The following is a 16,679-nucleotide window of genomic DNA, read 5'->3' as shown; positions in this document are numbered from 1 at the left end:
TGGAAAAGTTTAAAGCCGTATTTGGATACAAAAAGATTTCCCAAGCTTTAAACATCCCAAGGAGCATTGTGCAAGCGATAATATTGAAATGGAAGGAGTATCAGACCACTGCAAATCTACCAAGACATGGCCATCCCTCTAAACTTTCAGCTCATACAAGGAGAAGACTGATCAGAGATGCAGCCAAGAGGCCCATGATCACTCTGGATGAACTGCAGAGATCTGCAGCTGAGGTGGGAGACTCTGTCCATAGGACAACAATCAGTCGTATACTGCACAAATCTGGCCTTTATGGAAGAGTGGCAAGAAGAAAAACATTTCTTAAAGATATCCATAAAAAGTGTTGTTTAAAGTTTGCCACAAGCCACCTGGGAGACACACCAAACATGTGGAAGAAGGTGCTCTGGTCAGATGAAACCAAAATTGAACTTTTTGGCAACAATACAAAATGTTATGTTTGGCGTAAAAGCAACACAGCTCATCACCCTGAACACACCATCCCCACTGTCAAACATGGTGGTGGCAGCATCATGGTTTGGGCCTGCTTTTCTTCAGCAGGGACAGGGAAGATGGTTAAAATTGATGGGAAGATAGATGGAGCCAAATACAGGACCATTCTGGAAGAAAACTTGATGGAGTCTGCAAAAGACCTGAGACTGGGACGGAGATTTGTCTTCTAACAAGACAATGATCCAAAACATAAAGCAAAATCTGCAATGGAATGGTTCAAAAAGAAACATATCCAGGTGTTAGAATGGCCAAGTCAAAGTCCAGACCTGAATCCAATCGAGAATCTGTGGAAAGAACTGAAAACTGCTGTTCACAAACGCTCTCCATCCAACCTCACTGAGCTCGGGCTGTTCTATAAGGAGGAATGGGCAAAAATTTCAGTCTCTCGGTGTGCAAAACTGATAGAGACATACTCCAAGCGACTTACAGCTGTAATCGCAGCAAAAGGTGGCACAACAAAGTATTAACCCTAAGGGGGACGAATAATTTTGCACGCCCAATTTTTCAGTTTTTGATTTGTTAAAAAAGCTTGAAATATCGAATAAATTTCATTCCACTTCATGATTGTGTCCCACTTGTTGTTGATTCTTCACAAAAAAATAACAGTTTTATATCTTTATGTTTGAAGCCTGAAATATGGCAAAAGGTTGCAAAGTTCAAGGGAGCCGAATACCTTCGCAAGGCACTGTGTGTATATATATATATATATATATATATATATATATATATATATATATATATATATACTGCAGTTTTTCTCATGGAATTAATGTCAAAAGTGTGGCCAGTGAAAATGCTAAGTGGCTAGTTACTTAGCTACTAGTGTTGTCAAGGGTACCGTCTTGGTACCGAAGTGTGCTGAAGTGTAAAATGTGACGATACCAGCATTTCCCTCTAGTATTTTGAGCACGGTTAAACAGATTCTTAAACACCTCTAATTGACCATAGTGTTCACACACTCAATGCACAGATGCACACGGGAGCATTTGAAAGCAGGATCCGTTTATCAGGGGATATATTAGAGTTCCGCTGATAGACGGCTGCTTTCAAAGGTGTTTCAAAAGTGTGCATCTGTGTAAGCGCTCAGTGAAGAGCGTTGATCATTGTAAATCGCGGAAGTGACCCGCTATTAATGACGTATGATTTGATAAAAATGTGTGCTTTGTGTGTTTACCAACTTTGTCGGTAAGTCTGTACTTTTGACTGCATTACTAGCCACAGTGGCTGGTGAGCAAAAAAATGTATGTGAAGCCCTGGATAACAACATCAATAGTAAATAAATATTTGACAATGAAGGCCTAATATTTATTTTTGTTGTTCCAGGACCCATCATTATTGTAGTTATAGCATTGTTTCCCTTCTTGTACTTAGATATTTTGGCATCTGCATCCTTAATGTATCTTGATCTATCTCCTCTGCGCAATCCATCAGTATTACTGATTGTGCCTTTCTTGATAATGAGCCAAACACGTTTATTAACTTCATCTTGATATCATCTGAGAAAGCCATTAGTGTCTGGATCAGGGAGATGATTTCATCAGTGCACACAAAGCATTAGAGAGTGCGGAGAGCATTGTCTTGGAATATGCTGGTTTTGATAGCCTCAGAACCAGTTCTTTTGCTATTGTATGTCAGCTGAGTCATCCAGGATTTCATGGATCACTTACTCATTTGTGTTACCTTTGCATTGACCTTATGCTGCTTGAGTGATCAAGGAGTGCGGCACACTTTCTTAGACCCTCTGTTAGTCAATCCACCTATTGTCTATTTGATCTGTCTACAGGAATAGTTCTATACAAAGCATGATCATGATTACGCAAATATAATATAAATTATTTTCCAAATAATTTTCTGAGTGTTTCTAAAAAGTTTCAAAATGTTTTTTTTTGTAAAGCCTTGCATTGAAGTTGTAGAATTACAGGTGTCACTTTTTCAAATTTGAATGCCAAATTTTAAGGGGTACTTCACCGCTGGGAAGATGAATCTGTATTTAAACTGGGTCATTAATTTAATAGAAATGTGAAATTATTTTACCCTCTAGACTAAGAAAAGACAGAAAATGTATTTTTGTCTCATGGGGATGAAAGACAAAAATTCCTAGAATGCTTCGCTGCCTGTGAGGCATCTTCCAAAGCCACCGCTACTGAATCACTGTGACTGAGTTGGAGAAACGACACTACAATTAAATACTAAACGAGTCTGTTCAATATAATGATCGAGTCACAGCACAATGCTGCAAGAGTCAGATTACATTTACTGTCATGAATGAGCTCTCGTGATGAGAGCTGAGGTAAACGCGACCACGCTCGCGGCATACACATTCACAACGCATGTTCAGTCTGGTGCGTTTCAGTTCATGCCTTTGGAAGCTTAACTTTCATAGAAATTAATTTGGGAAGTTAAAACACTTACATTGCTCAGCATAGCTTCGTTTATATGAATGCCTGCAGCTGCGAGCTGAGCTGTGAGTGCGATCTCCATGCACGGGTTGAAAACATGAGGAAAGGCTCCCTCTGCTGGCTGTAGTCTTCAGCCTTTGGCCAGAAATTCCTCCGATGATGCAAATATCGTCAATTTGCGTCATCAGGAATTTTTTCCAGAAATAAAATGCATAAATCTCTTGTTTCAGGAGGATATGAGGGGGGAAGCACAATCATTTGACTATACTACAGGGTTTCTACTGATGCAAAGCCATATGCTAATCGCTGAAGTAACCCTTTAATCGTCTGTGTTCCATGCCTCTCTTTTTATTTATTTACAGTTTTTTGACAGGTTTCTGCCTAGCTGAGCTGAGCCTGATTTAATGCCACTGTCCATTTAAGGCATGATAGTTGCCCAAAAATGAAAATTGTCATAATTTTCTGTCCTTTACTTATTCCAAACCTAAAAGACTTCGAATCATCGAAACACAAATTAGGATATCTTTAATGAGAGTTTTCTGTGCCTCCATTGAAAGTCCAGGTAACCAAATCCATAAAGGTCATAAAGCTATCGTAAAACAAATCCATTAATCAAGTCGTTTATTCCAAGTCTTCTGAAGAGATAGAATCGCTTTATATGAAGAACCAATTTAATTTAGGCTTTTATTTGCATTTAAAAAATGTTCGACACGCAACTGTTGAGACATAAAGATGGTAGAGCCAGAATTTGGTGTTAACAGAATGAGAACATGGATCCATCATGCCTTGTTAGCTGTGCAGGCTGGTGGTGGTGGTGTAATGGTGCTGGGGATGTTTTCTTGGCACAATTTAGGTCCCTTAGTGCCAATTGGGCATCGTTAAAATGCCACGGCCTACCTGAGCTACTTCCAGCAGGATAATGCACCATGTCACAAAGCTAAAATCATTTCATATTGGTTTCTCAAACATGACTATGAGTTCACTGTACTAAAATGGCCCCCACAGTCACCAGATCTCAACCCAATAGAGCATCTTTGGGATGTGGTGGAACGGGAGTTTCGTGCCCTGGATGTGCATCCCACAAATCTCCATCAACTGCAAGATGCTATCCTATCAATATGGGCCAACATTTCTAAAGAATGCTTTTAGCACCTTGTTTAATCAATGCCACGTAGAATTAAGGCAGTTCTGAAAGCGAAAGGTGGTCAAACATAGTATTAGTATGGTGTTCCTAATAATCCTTTAGGTTAGTGTATATCATGCATGTTTTCTTATTATAGAAATACATTATAGCATAGGAAAAGTTCTGTTGCAAAAAAACATCTGAATGCATACATATATTAGGAGCAGGTTGTGTTACAGACATCAGAAGTTGCTATGGCTACCTAAATTACCTAAAATTACCTAAATTCGAACTAAAGTTGGGGTTATCCACTGAAACTTTTAAGTTTTGGTTACCTGGACTTTCAATGGAGGGACAGAAACCTGTCAGGTTTCATTAAATACACATTCATTGAAGAATCATTAGTATCTTTGATCATTTTTGTTTCAAAGATTCTAATGAGTTTGGAACAGCTTGAGGGCAAGTACATGATGGTATAATTAAACATTTTGGGTGAACTATCCTTTTAGACTTAAAAGAATGGTCAATGTACTGTTTGTTTTCAAGCGTCCTTTTCAAAGTTTATATATAAAAATGGAAATGGTTGGAATCATTTAGTGTGAAATATGAGAGATATTTCCCCTGCTTTCATGTGTAAAATTGATTTGATAATCAGTTTTGTAGCATGTTGCATAATCTGTAAATGACTTAATGTAGTGACAGGTCAACAGATCATGTTTTCTCTTATGTAGTTTTAAGGAGCAGATAGGATTGCAAAAGATGTTCAAAAGATAAAGTTTTTGGTAATGATTCAAATATGGATATATGAATTATGTAAAGCACCCCATGTGTATTTGCACCCATTTTACTTTTAGAAGAAGTATGTTTGTATATCTCAAGACATTTTTCAGGTGTCTTTTTCTCCTCCTTCTGTTGTGATAGATTGTAAGGCTACACGTTCCTTTGGTAACACCTTATTTTAAGGTGACCTTGTTACAGTGTAATATTACATTTAACACTGAGTAATGTTAATAAACTACATGCTCTTACTATACGACAATTCACCATGACGTCACAACAGCAATAAACGTTCTTCCGGGTGGCAAAAGCCAAAGCGTTCCTATGGCAACGCTAGTAAATTGCTTGGGATTCAGACAAAGTTAACATGATTATTGAGGGACTGATTAACTCAGGAGATAGCAATACATGAAATGCCTAACCTTGGTCTAGTAGATGTAATGCTAGTCTACTGCCATCATTTTTAAATGAGCCTCAGCCTACCATTGAGTAGTTATTTAAGTGACTGTTGCTGTTTGACTTACAATACGTTAGGCTATCATAGATTGTCTATTTTCCTGTTATCTAACTAAAAAGGCTATGATGGTTTTCTGTTGGTCGGTCGGGGTCGGATCAGATGGCACAGATGTGAGCTTCTGACGGTCAAAAGGATAGCATGCTGTAGACTAGCGCTACTCCGCTAACGTTAGGCATTCACTCAAACTAAACTTGCGGTGATGATGAAGCCAATGTGGTACACGCATCAATCATCCATCAGCCTACAACTATGTTTTGCTTTTCCTATTTCTTCCTTTGACATTCGATCAGTAGCCTACATGACACTAGAAGTTCAGTCTCTTCCTATTTTTACTTCAGGCAGTGACTGGCAATGAGTTCGATCTTTAAAAGAGATCTAAAGTTTACTAATATTAGTCTCGAATTTCCCCAGCTGAAGATAATTATGCTCTGCTATGATTTTGTAAATGGACCGTTTTGAGAATACTTCTCTGTAGCATCACTTTTGACGACGTCCGCTCGCTTTAGCCTCCTCACCCACAGGTTTTGCTGGATATATTTACTTTTTTCTGAAGGAAATCGATACAATCCTACACCTTTTGCTGTATATATGACGGCGCAACCCCAAACACAACACGTTTTCATCATAGTTTCAACTTTAATCAACAACAATGTTCTTAACTATGTAACCGTTTACAGTAGCCAGCTGGATCTCTTCAGTTTGTCAATAGAAGCCGCTCGCGTTCTGCCACCCGGAAGTATCCTGGTGCCCATTGTTTACAAACATTCTGAAATGGTCTATGGGGTTTGGTTTAGGGTTAGTTGCATGCAAAAATGCACAATTTACTGTTAATGCTATAATAAGTACATGTAACATGTAACAAGGACACTGTAAAATAAACTGATACTGTCCCTTTCATTTGAAACTTTGAAGCAGCTTTGCATGAAGGAACATGACTTATGGAACTGGAAAGACTTCATTGTCATGTTGTTATAGAAAGTTGATGAGCACCTTGAAACATCTATTGACCAACCAGAATCAAGCATTCTGGTGTTCTGTGGTATAAATAAAAAAATTCCAGGAAATACATTTCTGGAACCTTAAATCCTTGTTACACTGTTACAAGAGCCAGGTAGTGGTTACTTAACAACTGGCTTGTGTGTATGACAGTAATCCTATTGCATAAGAAGTCTTTCCTCTTCTATTTTTTCATTGTACTGTGCTTTGTAGTTTTATATCCCGGCACTGCAATTTATCCTTAAATCACATCCAGATTCAGAGTTCAGATTCAGGTTATCTGTTAACCCCCCTCCCCCCTTTCCTTATTCAATATCTGGTCCCACGTTTTATTAGGTGGCTTTAAGTACTATGTTTTTATATCAACAAATAAGTATGATATACTTACTGTGCTCAAATTGTATTGCACACACCTTTGCTGACATTGATGTGGGATACAGGTAGAGTTAGGGACATGTGTGGTGGTGTGTGTAAGTTTAAGGGTAGGGTTAGGAGTAAGGGAAGTGCCAACTGTGTAGTTACAAATGTAACTACAGAAATTAATTAGACGTAATTGCATGCAGGTATTTTAAATATATAAGTACAATGTAAAAACATGTTTGTACACAATAAGTGCATTGTATCAAATGATTAATTACAATGTTAGTACATAGTAGTTAAGGCCACCTAATATAAAGTGGGTCCCAATATCTTCCTTCAAATTCCTAGTTAATTTTTTTCTGCACTTAACAATCTGCGCCATAACTGAAAAGGTGATTGATTTTGTGACAGATTTGCTCAGAAATATTGGAAGAAATGCCTAATATTCACAAATCTGGTTAACACATTATTTGGATTCTGTCACACCATGAGACAGGAACTGATTTTTCCTAATCTCACCTTTTGTCTTTCTAATGTCTATCAAATACCTTTTCTCAGACAAAATCTATTTTCTCATTTATGTCATCGTGGATATTTTGCACAAGTTTGACACTTTTTGCCAAAGATCATGCGGACATATAGCCTAGAAATCTAGATGCACCCTAGCGGCAGGAAATCTAATCTGCCGCGAGTATCGTCTAGCAACTCTCAGTACCCTTCTGAGCTGTTAAAACCTAGCCTGACAAGCCAGACCCACATCAAGATGTTTGGTCTGGAAACTCACCATTGACAGGGCTCAATCCGAGGGGCGGGATAAATGGTTGTCTTTCAAACTCCCTCTGCACGCAATTGGATAGCGCTAAAACCAACCAGAGCAACGAAGGTGAAACGGAGCTTGTTGATAGATTAAACATTCGTCGTATCCGGTCAGCAAAACTCAGAACACATCTTCCCTTTTAAAGAATGACTTCAGTGACGTTTTTGTTCTTTTCTCAGAGAAAAGCTTAACTCCAGGTCTTCCAGAGTCGCGGTCAAAGCTGATTCGAAAGACCGCTGTTCGTCAGTTTCTGTGTTTTCTAGAAGCACGCAAACGCAACTCTGTTGTCGTCATTATGGCCCCGTCCAACGATTCTATACACGATGTGATTGGCCCGGCAAGTGTTAGGCGAATACAGCTCAGAAGGGTATTGAGAGTTGCTAGACGACACTCGCGGGCAGATTAAATTTGCTGCCACTAGGGTGCGTCTAGATTTCTAGGCTAGTTAAGACCAAACTCTGGTCAGGACAATCACATTGTTTATATAGTCGGTGGGCGGGGCTTAATATAATAACGGCAGAGTTGCGTTTGAGTGCTACTAGTAAACACAGAAACTGGCGATTGTCGGGCCTTTCGAATCAGCTTTGACCGCGACTCTGGAAGACTTGGAGTTAAGCTTTTCTCTGAGAAAGGAACAAAGAACGGCACTGAAGTCATTCTTAAAAAGGGAAAATGTGATCAAAGTTTTGCCGACGGGATACGGCGAATGTTTAATCTATCAATGAGCTCACCTTCACGTTGCTCTGGTTGGTTGTAGCGCTATCCCTTCGCGTGCAGAGGGAGTTTGAAAGACAACCGTTTATCCCGCCCCTCGGATTGAGCCCTGTCAATGGTGAGTTTCCAGACCAAACATCTTGATGTGGGTCTGGCTTGTCAGGCTAGTGGACATATACTTTATTCTGTATTTGATCGATTAATAAAAATTTTGTGTAGTCCACTAAAGTATTATTTTACAATATTCACATACGAAACAATGTTCTTGGTCAGTTTGCTAGTTTTTTTTTTTATGTATAAAACTGTAAAAGACACATCAAAGCTCTTCAAGTCATCTTCGCACACATTTATATTTAACACGGGTTATACAGTTAAGCAAGTCAAACTCAGGCTTGCATCACTGGACAATCAGGCTGTTTATTCAGCAGCATCATCGGGATTATAATTGGTCTTGTTTCACAAATTCTCTGTTCAAATCTTTGTTCTTTCACAGCACATCCTCTGATCATTTATTTGATTTTATGCTGAATCTGAAGTGTTTAATAGCTCTGTTGCTCTTATTTGTAGAGGACGAGATGCACCCGGAGTTCATCACGTTTCTCTATCAGCTGATTGAAGGCGCAGCCGCCAGGAGCTACGGGCTAAATGTAGCGCGTCTGGCTGAAATCCCAGAGTCCATCCTCAGGACCGCTGCATTCAAGTCCAAAGAGTTGGAGGCTCTCGTGAACAGCCGGAGGTACGTGGGCTGATTTGTTACACAATGAAAATAGAACACAGTAGTAGATCTGGATTGTGGAGGAGCTTCCTTCAGAACAAATTTTTAACTATTGGAAATAAAAAGAGGTTATATATTATATTATATTATATTATATTATATTATATTATATTATATTATATTATATTATATTATATTATATTAATTATATTATATTATATTATATTATATTATATTATATTATATTATATTATATTATATTATATTATATTATATTATATTATAATGTTTAATTCTCCATTGCAAAAGTATTGTGTAGAATCACATGTATTTATATGTTGCATTTGATCATAGAAATGGAAGTCAGGGCTAAAAAGGACATGTCCTTGCATCTTTCTGATGGTAAAATCTGTTATGAAAATTTATTGGGGGGAAAAATTTAACAGTTGTTAAGCAGCTGTAATCTAAAGATGAGCTTAAAAAAGTAATTTATCGTGCAGTCACTGGGGGTTCAGTGGGAGTTTAATAAAGGCCTCCTAAAGCAAATCGATACTTTTTTTTTAAAGAAAATTATCCTTATTTAACATGTTATAAAGTAAAATATCTTGCTTTCACCAGACCGCCTTCCGTATTCAACTTACGGAAAAAGCATAGATGCCGTTATGTATGACATTGAACATAGCTTAAGTGTTTTGAACTTCGAGAGGCGTTACACTTTCATCGCAAGTTGAATACGGAACGTGGTCCACTGGAAGGTAGATATTTTACTTTTATAAAGTTTTAAATATAGATATTTTTCTTACACAAATGCTTTGCTTCAGAAAGCCTTTATTAATCTTATAATTCAAAATTTGGACTGCCAATATAAAGCTTGGATTAGCCAGGACATTTTTTGAAATGTAACTACGATTGTATTTGTCTAAAAGAAGAAATGTATAAACTCTATTCAGCGGTAATTGTTTCTCGCGGGGTGGTTAGGTATTTTCATCATTGATAGTGGCTAGTCTGTGATTTTATTGCCGTCTAAATCCAGAATGCAATAAAATAACTGTTTTTAGACAAACACCAAGGTCATGTGGTAATTTAATTGCCGTCCGACTCAACATCTCTGAGTTTTCAAGAATATATCACTTCAAAATGTACTGTTAATATCCTTTTTGACCATTGCAGAGCACCATACGGTTGTTTTCGCTGTAATTTTAAAGATCTAGACTTTTATTACTGAAATGCTGGCAAGTATTTACAAGAGCATCATATTTCATCGCCGCTCAAAAAAAGAAAAGAAAAAAGCCTGTAACCATTTAAAATGAGCCGTTATTATGTTATATTATTATCATAAAATAACCAGGAAGCATTATGTTTACTTCATGGTAATAATAACTTATTTCCGCTCATGTGGAATAAAATTACATCCTTGAGTCAAAATACACAACAGAAAACCATTTTAACTATAATGTGTGTCTATATAGCTTCCTATTTTTTAAACAGATTTAAACAATCCAATAATAATTAGGATATTATTTTCCTATTATTAAATTAAATAGGCATTTATTCTTATTATACTAAGCATATTACATTTTATTTACAGCATGCAATCTCTTTATTCGCCACATGAGCAGCGCATCCCCATGTGCGCAGGTTCACAAAACTCACTTCTCCATCGTGAATAAATCACCATACAAATGCTTGTTTTATCACTGAGGTGGCATGCAAATTAATTTTTACGGACATCCACGTGAGAAACAACTACCATCCGAATAGGGCTATATACACAAAGGATGGCTTGAGTGTAAGCCTATTAAACTAAGGTTCTAGACTGGATAATTGATAAATGGAAAAATGTCTCCATTCGATTTAAAACGTTAATATTTGATTGATTAAAATGTTAATCAATTATCTGTGATGCATTTAAACTTACACTAGCTACTAAAACAGAAATGTCTCGAATCATTTGGCTATTTCCTGAAGCTGTGTTTACACCTTTTTTATGGTATATTATCATGTTTTTTTTTTACTACCATAGGAATATGGTGAGACTGTTATCTGATGCCTGGAGTATCACCAACATGGAAACATTGCTGAAATGGAAAGATTGTAGTCCCTAATAACAGCATGATGGGTTTTTCCCATAGGATAACAAATCCTCCAAAAAAATCCTCAAACAAACATTGAATATCATGTATTTAATTACACCATGCATTTCATCACCTGTTTTAACTTTAACTTAAAACAGTAGCTCTTATAACCTCAAACATTAACATTATATGGACACCATATCCAAATGCTTTGACCACAAGATTTTTCAATATATGTGTGACCATATGGAAAAGAAAAAAAAGATGCAAATTTCTATGATTGTTAGTGTAATGTGGTATTTACATTGATTAAAATGGACATTGCTCATTCTCTTTAAAGAAATCCTGTCATTATTTATGACATTCTCTCTTTTGCAGAACACAATAGAAGATATTTTGAATAATGTTGGAAAGTCAAAAAGATTTGAAATCACATATGAATAAGTAATTGATAACAGAATTACCATATTTGAGTGAACAATCCCTTTGTTTCCTCAGTAATCTCATCCAAAGATGACATCTGAGGTGAATGATAATCAGTCTTCATGAAAGCTGAAGCTGTCAGAGAACATAAAAACCCTTCTGTGTTTTCCTCCCATACTAACATTTGCATTGCTTTGAATTTACCCAGGTTTGCTTTAATAATGTTACTTTACATGTCATTTCTAATTAGCAATGTTAGATTAAGGTCCATTAACCCGTTAGATACACCAGTCACGAATAACATTATGACCACCTTCCTAATATTGGTCTCCACTAGACCCTGAAGGTGTGCTCTGGTATCTGGCAACATGATGTTAGCAGCAGATCCTTTAAGTCCTGTAAGTTGCGAGGTGGTGCCTCCATGGATTGGACTTGTATGTTCAGCACATCCCACAGATGCTCAATTGGATTGAGCTTTTCAAAACATTCCTGAACCTTTTTTGCTTTGTGGCAGGGCGCATTATCCTGATGAACGAGGCCACAGCCACCAGAGAACACCGTTTCCATGAAAGGGTGTGTACATGGTCTGCATTGCTTAGCTAGGTGTCAAAGTAACATCCACATGGATGGCAGGACCATTGAACAGAACATTTGCCCAAGGCATCACACTGCTTCTGCATTTATGCATCAGACCAGGCCACCTTCTTCCATTGCTCTTTGATCCAGTTCTGATGCTCACGTGCATCACTGCACTGTTGGTGCTTTTGAAAGTAAACAGGGATCATCATGGGCACTCTGATTGGTCTGTGGCTATGCAGCCCTACCACAACAAACTGCGATGTACTGTGTATTCTGACACCTTTCTATCAGAACCAGCATTAACTTATTGAGCAATTTGAGCTACAGTAACTCGTCTGTTTGATCGGACCACAGGGGCAAGCCTTTGTTTTCCTCACGTGCATCAATGAGCCTTGGCCGCCCATGACCATGTCACCGGTTCACCACTGTTTCTTACTTGGAACACTTTTGATAGATACTGACCACTGCCGACCAGGAACACCCCACAAGAGCTGCAGTTCTGGAGATGCTCTGTCCCAGTGGTCTAGCCATCACAATTTGGCCCTTGTCAAACTCACTCAAATCCTTACACTTGCCCGTATTTCACCCTCTAACAGGTGCCGTGACGAAGAGATAATCAATTTTATAATGTTATGCCTGATCGTTGTTTCGTACTCACATCCAAAAAGGTGAAAAAAGGAAAATAAAGCAAAGGAAAATAAGTGTTGAATTCTCAGGTGTAAGTTGATAGAGACTGATGTCACCATGTAAGATGGTGTTTTTCAGCCCTGGAGTACCCCTCCAATGTCCCCTTTCTGACCGTAAAGACCTGTACTTATCAAGTGAATGGAATGAAGAGCGGGATGGGATGAATAATCAACTTTGCAACTTGATTATTCATCAAGAGGCATATTCAAAATGTGAAGTGCTGGGATCTTCTAGGACAAGGATTGAGAACCAAACCCTGTTGTAGGAATTAGTTTAAAGCCACTATATATATAAAAAAAATCTTTTTTAATTTATACTTTTAATGGAATATTTCAGTATTATAAAAGATTTGATTTGCATTTAAAAAAAAATGTGTCTTCATAATATCCTCCGTCTTCTCTGATGTCAATCACATGAGATTACAGCAACAGACCTTATTCCCAGCAGCGCCATGATTTTGGATTGTTCTGCTTACAAAACATAAAATATTTTTCCAAGAAATGTTAGTAGACATAAAACTCCAGACAACATAAGTTGTGGACAATTATAATTTATCTAAGAGCTTTATACCTCTTTTTGTAGTGGATGCTGTTGTAATCTTGGTAAGTCTATCCCTCACAGCCTCGTTTTCATACCTGTCACCATGGTGCTTCTATGAATATGGTCTATAGCAAACCACAACAATGTAACAAGCCAATCAGTCCCTGAGGGACAAAATGAAGTCCCTCCTTCCTTTTTTCCTTGATTGAGAAGCTATATATGAATATAATATTCAAAAAATGAATACTGTTTTGTCGCACTTATAAAGCCAGAGCAAGTTGCGACAAGCTTTCAGCTCGCGGTGGTGCGCGCACGCATGGGCAAGTGGTTCAGGAAGCTCTAAACAAACCAGTTGTCAATACATTTGAATAGATAGACAACAGCTGCACTATACATAACAGGTATTTGCAACATTTTTTTGGGAAACAGTACAGCATAGTGTTCTTTGACATATACGTCAAACACATTTACAGTATTAATTTATTATGGAGTGTTAATGTTAATGTTTTTTCTTGTATTTAGCCCTAAAGTATTACTTACTAATTGGTCACACTCATACTCATTGGCGGTCAAATGGGACCATACACCTTAACTATTTTTCAATTAAATAAATGGTACATTAAAAGTATTTTTCTTCTAATATTTGTTATTTTTAAGCTACATGTACACATAGTCTAGTAATTAAGGTTGAAATATAATATATATATATTATATTATATATAATATAATGAACGTGGGGGAGAGGACGCTGGCGTCGTCTGTGTTCGCCGCTTCTCCACCCACAACTAATCATGTTAATGTACTATTAGATTTACATTTTATTTTATTTCCTTATGTTTGTGACTAGTCTAACAGTCAGAGCTACAATTGGGACTGTTGCTGATTGCTGGCAGCCACTGAGAAGTCGTTGTTCGTCGTTTCGCCGTTTTCAACCGCTTCTCTAATGTTTACGTTTGAATTGCTGCGGTTGGTTTCTGGTTTGGAGGACATTTTATGTTTCTCGCCGCGGGTGCTCACTGGTGGTCTCCCTTGGGCTTAAGCTGCATGGTGGCTGAAGTTTGCACCGGGCTAGCGTCATCCGGGCTCTCGTCGTCGGCGTCCGGCATGATGTTGGGATGTTCTGCTTCTCGGCTGCGCCGCTGTTCCGTCCTGCATTGTGACCGTGGAGCGACATCTGCGCCGGCCCCGGTGTGTCCACAGAAGTGCCCGGAGGAATGTTCTGCCTCCTGCATGGTGCTGCAGCGATCCCCATCGTTTGAATCATCATGAAGAAGACCCATCATCTGGTCTTCAGCTGTCGTGCCTCGGCGATGTCATCGGGACACTGCCGCTGGGAGAAATCTGAAACATGGAGTGGACCACAGTGTGCTGCGGAGCTAACAGAGACTTCCACCATCAGCTGTTTTCTGTTCACCATCAGCTCTGTTTCTGTTCACCATCAGCTCTGTTTCTGTTCACCATCAGCTCTGTTTCTGTTCACCATCAGCTCTGTTTCTGTTCACCATCAGCTCTGTTTCTGTTCTGTTTTCTGTGTTGGTTGATTGTTTGTAGTATTCTATATTTTTACTTGTTATTCATTTTTTTGTTGTTATCCCCCCCCCCCCCCCCTTGTTGCACTTTGAGATTCTTCGGAATGAAAAGTGCATTATAAATAAAATCTATTATTATTATTATTATTAAATAGAGAATTCCAATGCAAAGAGGCAAATTAGAGTCATTTTGTGGCTGGAAAAATAATATTTGTAATGCCATTACCTATTTAGGTATCTGTATGGCTCTTTAATAATTATACATGTATCTAGTTTCTCAAAGAAGTATTGCAGATCATACCTGCTTACTTATTTTTTGCATTAGAATACATATTCAGACACGATCAAACACGATTTATTTAAAGCTGCGGTCCATAACTTTTTGCACTGTAGCATTTAATAAACAGAACTGCATGTGTCTTGCAGAAGAACATTCCAGCCAGAGCTACCTCTGTCGGTTTATGTCTATGGCGAGTCACGCAGGGACTGTGCTCCTCCGCAGCGGCTCCTACCAGACCGCTCTGAAATAGTCCGGTTTGGAAAATGGATTCATGTTGTACATTCTCATTATATACATTTTGTAAATCTTAAACACAACAAAAGTTACAGACAGCTCTTAAATTTACTCCATTTTCTTGTTTAAAAAGATTTTTACATATTTGCTATCCAATTATTTAACATGTTCAATTTCATATATTTTCCAAGGGTGAAATCCATTGCCTGCCTGTTATTAAAGGTAAAAAATAATAATAAAGTAAGTGAATTGTAAAGTATTTCTCTTTGTTTGAATAACTACTCAACCCTATCTTAATACTGAAAAAAGAGCCCCTTTAGTGTAAAAACACATTAATTAATTTTACGGTGAGATTTTGAATGATAACATTCACCGTAAATAAGGGCTCCTCCTCCCTACAAAGGCCAATTTAACCACTGCTGTTATCTATAAGCTAGTGTGCTCCAAAACACTAACAAAATTCACAATTAGAAGTTATACGCTGTCAACTTTTTCTCTGACTTCCACCAATATGGATCAACAATTTTGATGACATCATGCTGCATTCAGCTTCTCATCAGATTTTTTCGAATCAAATGCTTATTCTGAAGTGTCCCACCCCCTACATTATAAATAGATGCTGAAGCTGTGGCTGTAATTGGTCACTTTTTCATTCAATTACTTTTCAGTAATTCAGACAGGGAATTCTGTTTCAGGGAACAATTCAGACAGTGTAATCACTGTAATGCCTTCCATTGGGGTGAATGAAGTGTGCAGCATCACAAATTACAAACTCTTCAAACTACACATCCTCGGTGTGATTACATTCACTTTAACTTAAGTTTTGATTCAGAAATAGTTTCATATTTGATCTAAAATGGGAATCTATTACACTGGCCGAGCTATGATGTAGGCCTAAAGGAAATGCTATTGGCTATTTTAAAAAAAGGGGAGGGACTGTTCAATATGTCCCGCCCTGTCTTCCTGTTATAGTGGAAATGACGTCAACACATGGAATAACTCATCGCATTATAAGGCACTTCAGTTGGCTTTGAAGGTCCGATCACATTTACAGCATGTCTACACCAGACAAAAGCAAATTGATCCCATTATATTCAGTAAATTGATGCCTTATTCTATTTCTGGCATACTCCAAGTGCTCACATTACTTCTGATATAAAGGACAAATGGATTTGCAATGGTTGCATCCAGTGAAGTGTAGCAGATTTTTTTGGGCAAATTCCAGTCATTTAATAGGAATCCACACGGTTGAGAATATCACATGCGTTTGAAAGATCCCCCCTCATAGATTTTGCATTGTGTTGAAGTTGGTCTATCCTGGATGCCAGCTGAACTTAGTCCCGCCCACAGTATTTGATGTTGGAAGTTTGATCTGGACTTGATCTATTGTGGAGCAACTATGCT

The 16,679-nt window shown here is 37.9% G+C and overlaps 1 protein-coding gene across 1 annotated transcript in view; it reads left to right on the top strand.

Moving 5' to 3' along the window:
* msh3 (mutS homolog 3 (E. coli)) overlaps positions 1 to 11,336 on the top strand; it is a 114,254-nt gene extending 102,918 nt beyond the window's left edge. Inside the window, exons 23-24 of the mRNA XM_067438181.1 lie at positions 8,781 to 8,949; positions 10,952 to 11,336. Coding sequence (XP_067294282.1) covers positions 8,781 to 8,949; positions 10,952 to 11,033 — 251 coding nt within the window. The 3' untranslated portion in view covers positions 11,034 to 11,336. The remainder of the gene's footprint in view (positions 1 to 8,780; positions 8,950 to 10,951) is intronic.
* The last annotated feature ends 5,343 nt before the right edge of the window (positions 11,337 to 16,679 follow it).

The sequence above is a fragment of the Pseudorasbora parva genome, chromosome 3, assembly GCF_024679245.1.
Source record: "Pseudorasbora parva isolate DD20220531a chromosome 3, ASM2467924v1, whole genome shotgun sequence".
Classification (NCBI taxonomy): domain Eukaryota; kingdom Metazoa; phylum Chordata; class Actinopteri; order Cypriniformes; family Gobionidae; genus Pseudorasbora; species Pseudorasbora parva.
Note: the sequence above shows the minus strand (reverse complement) of the source record. Positions and strands in the feature narration are given on the sequence as shown.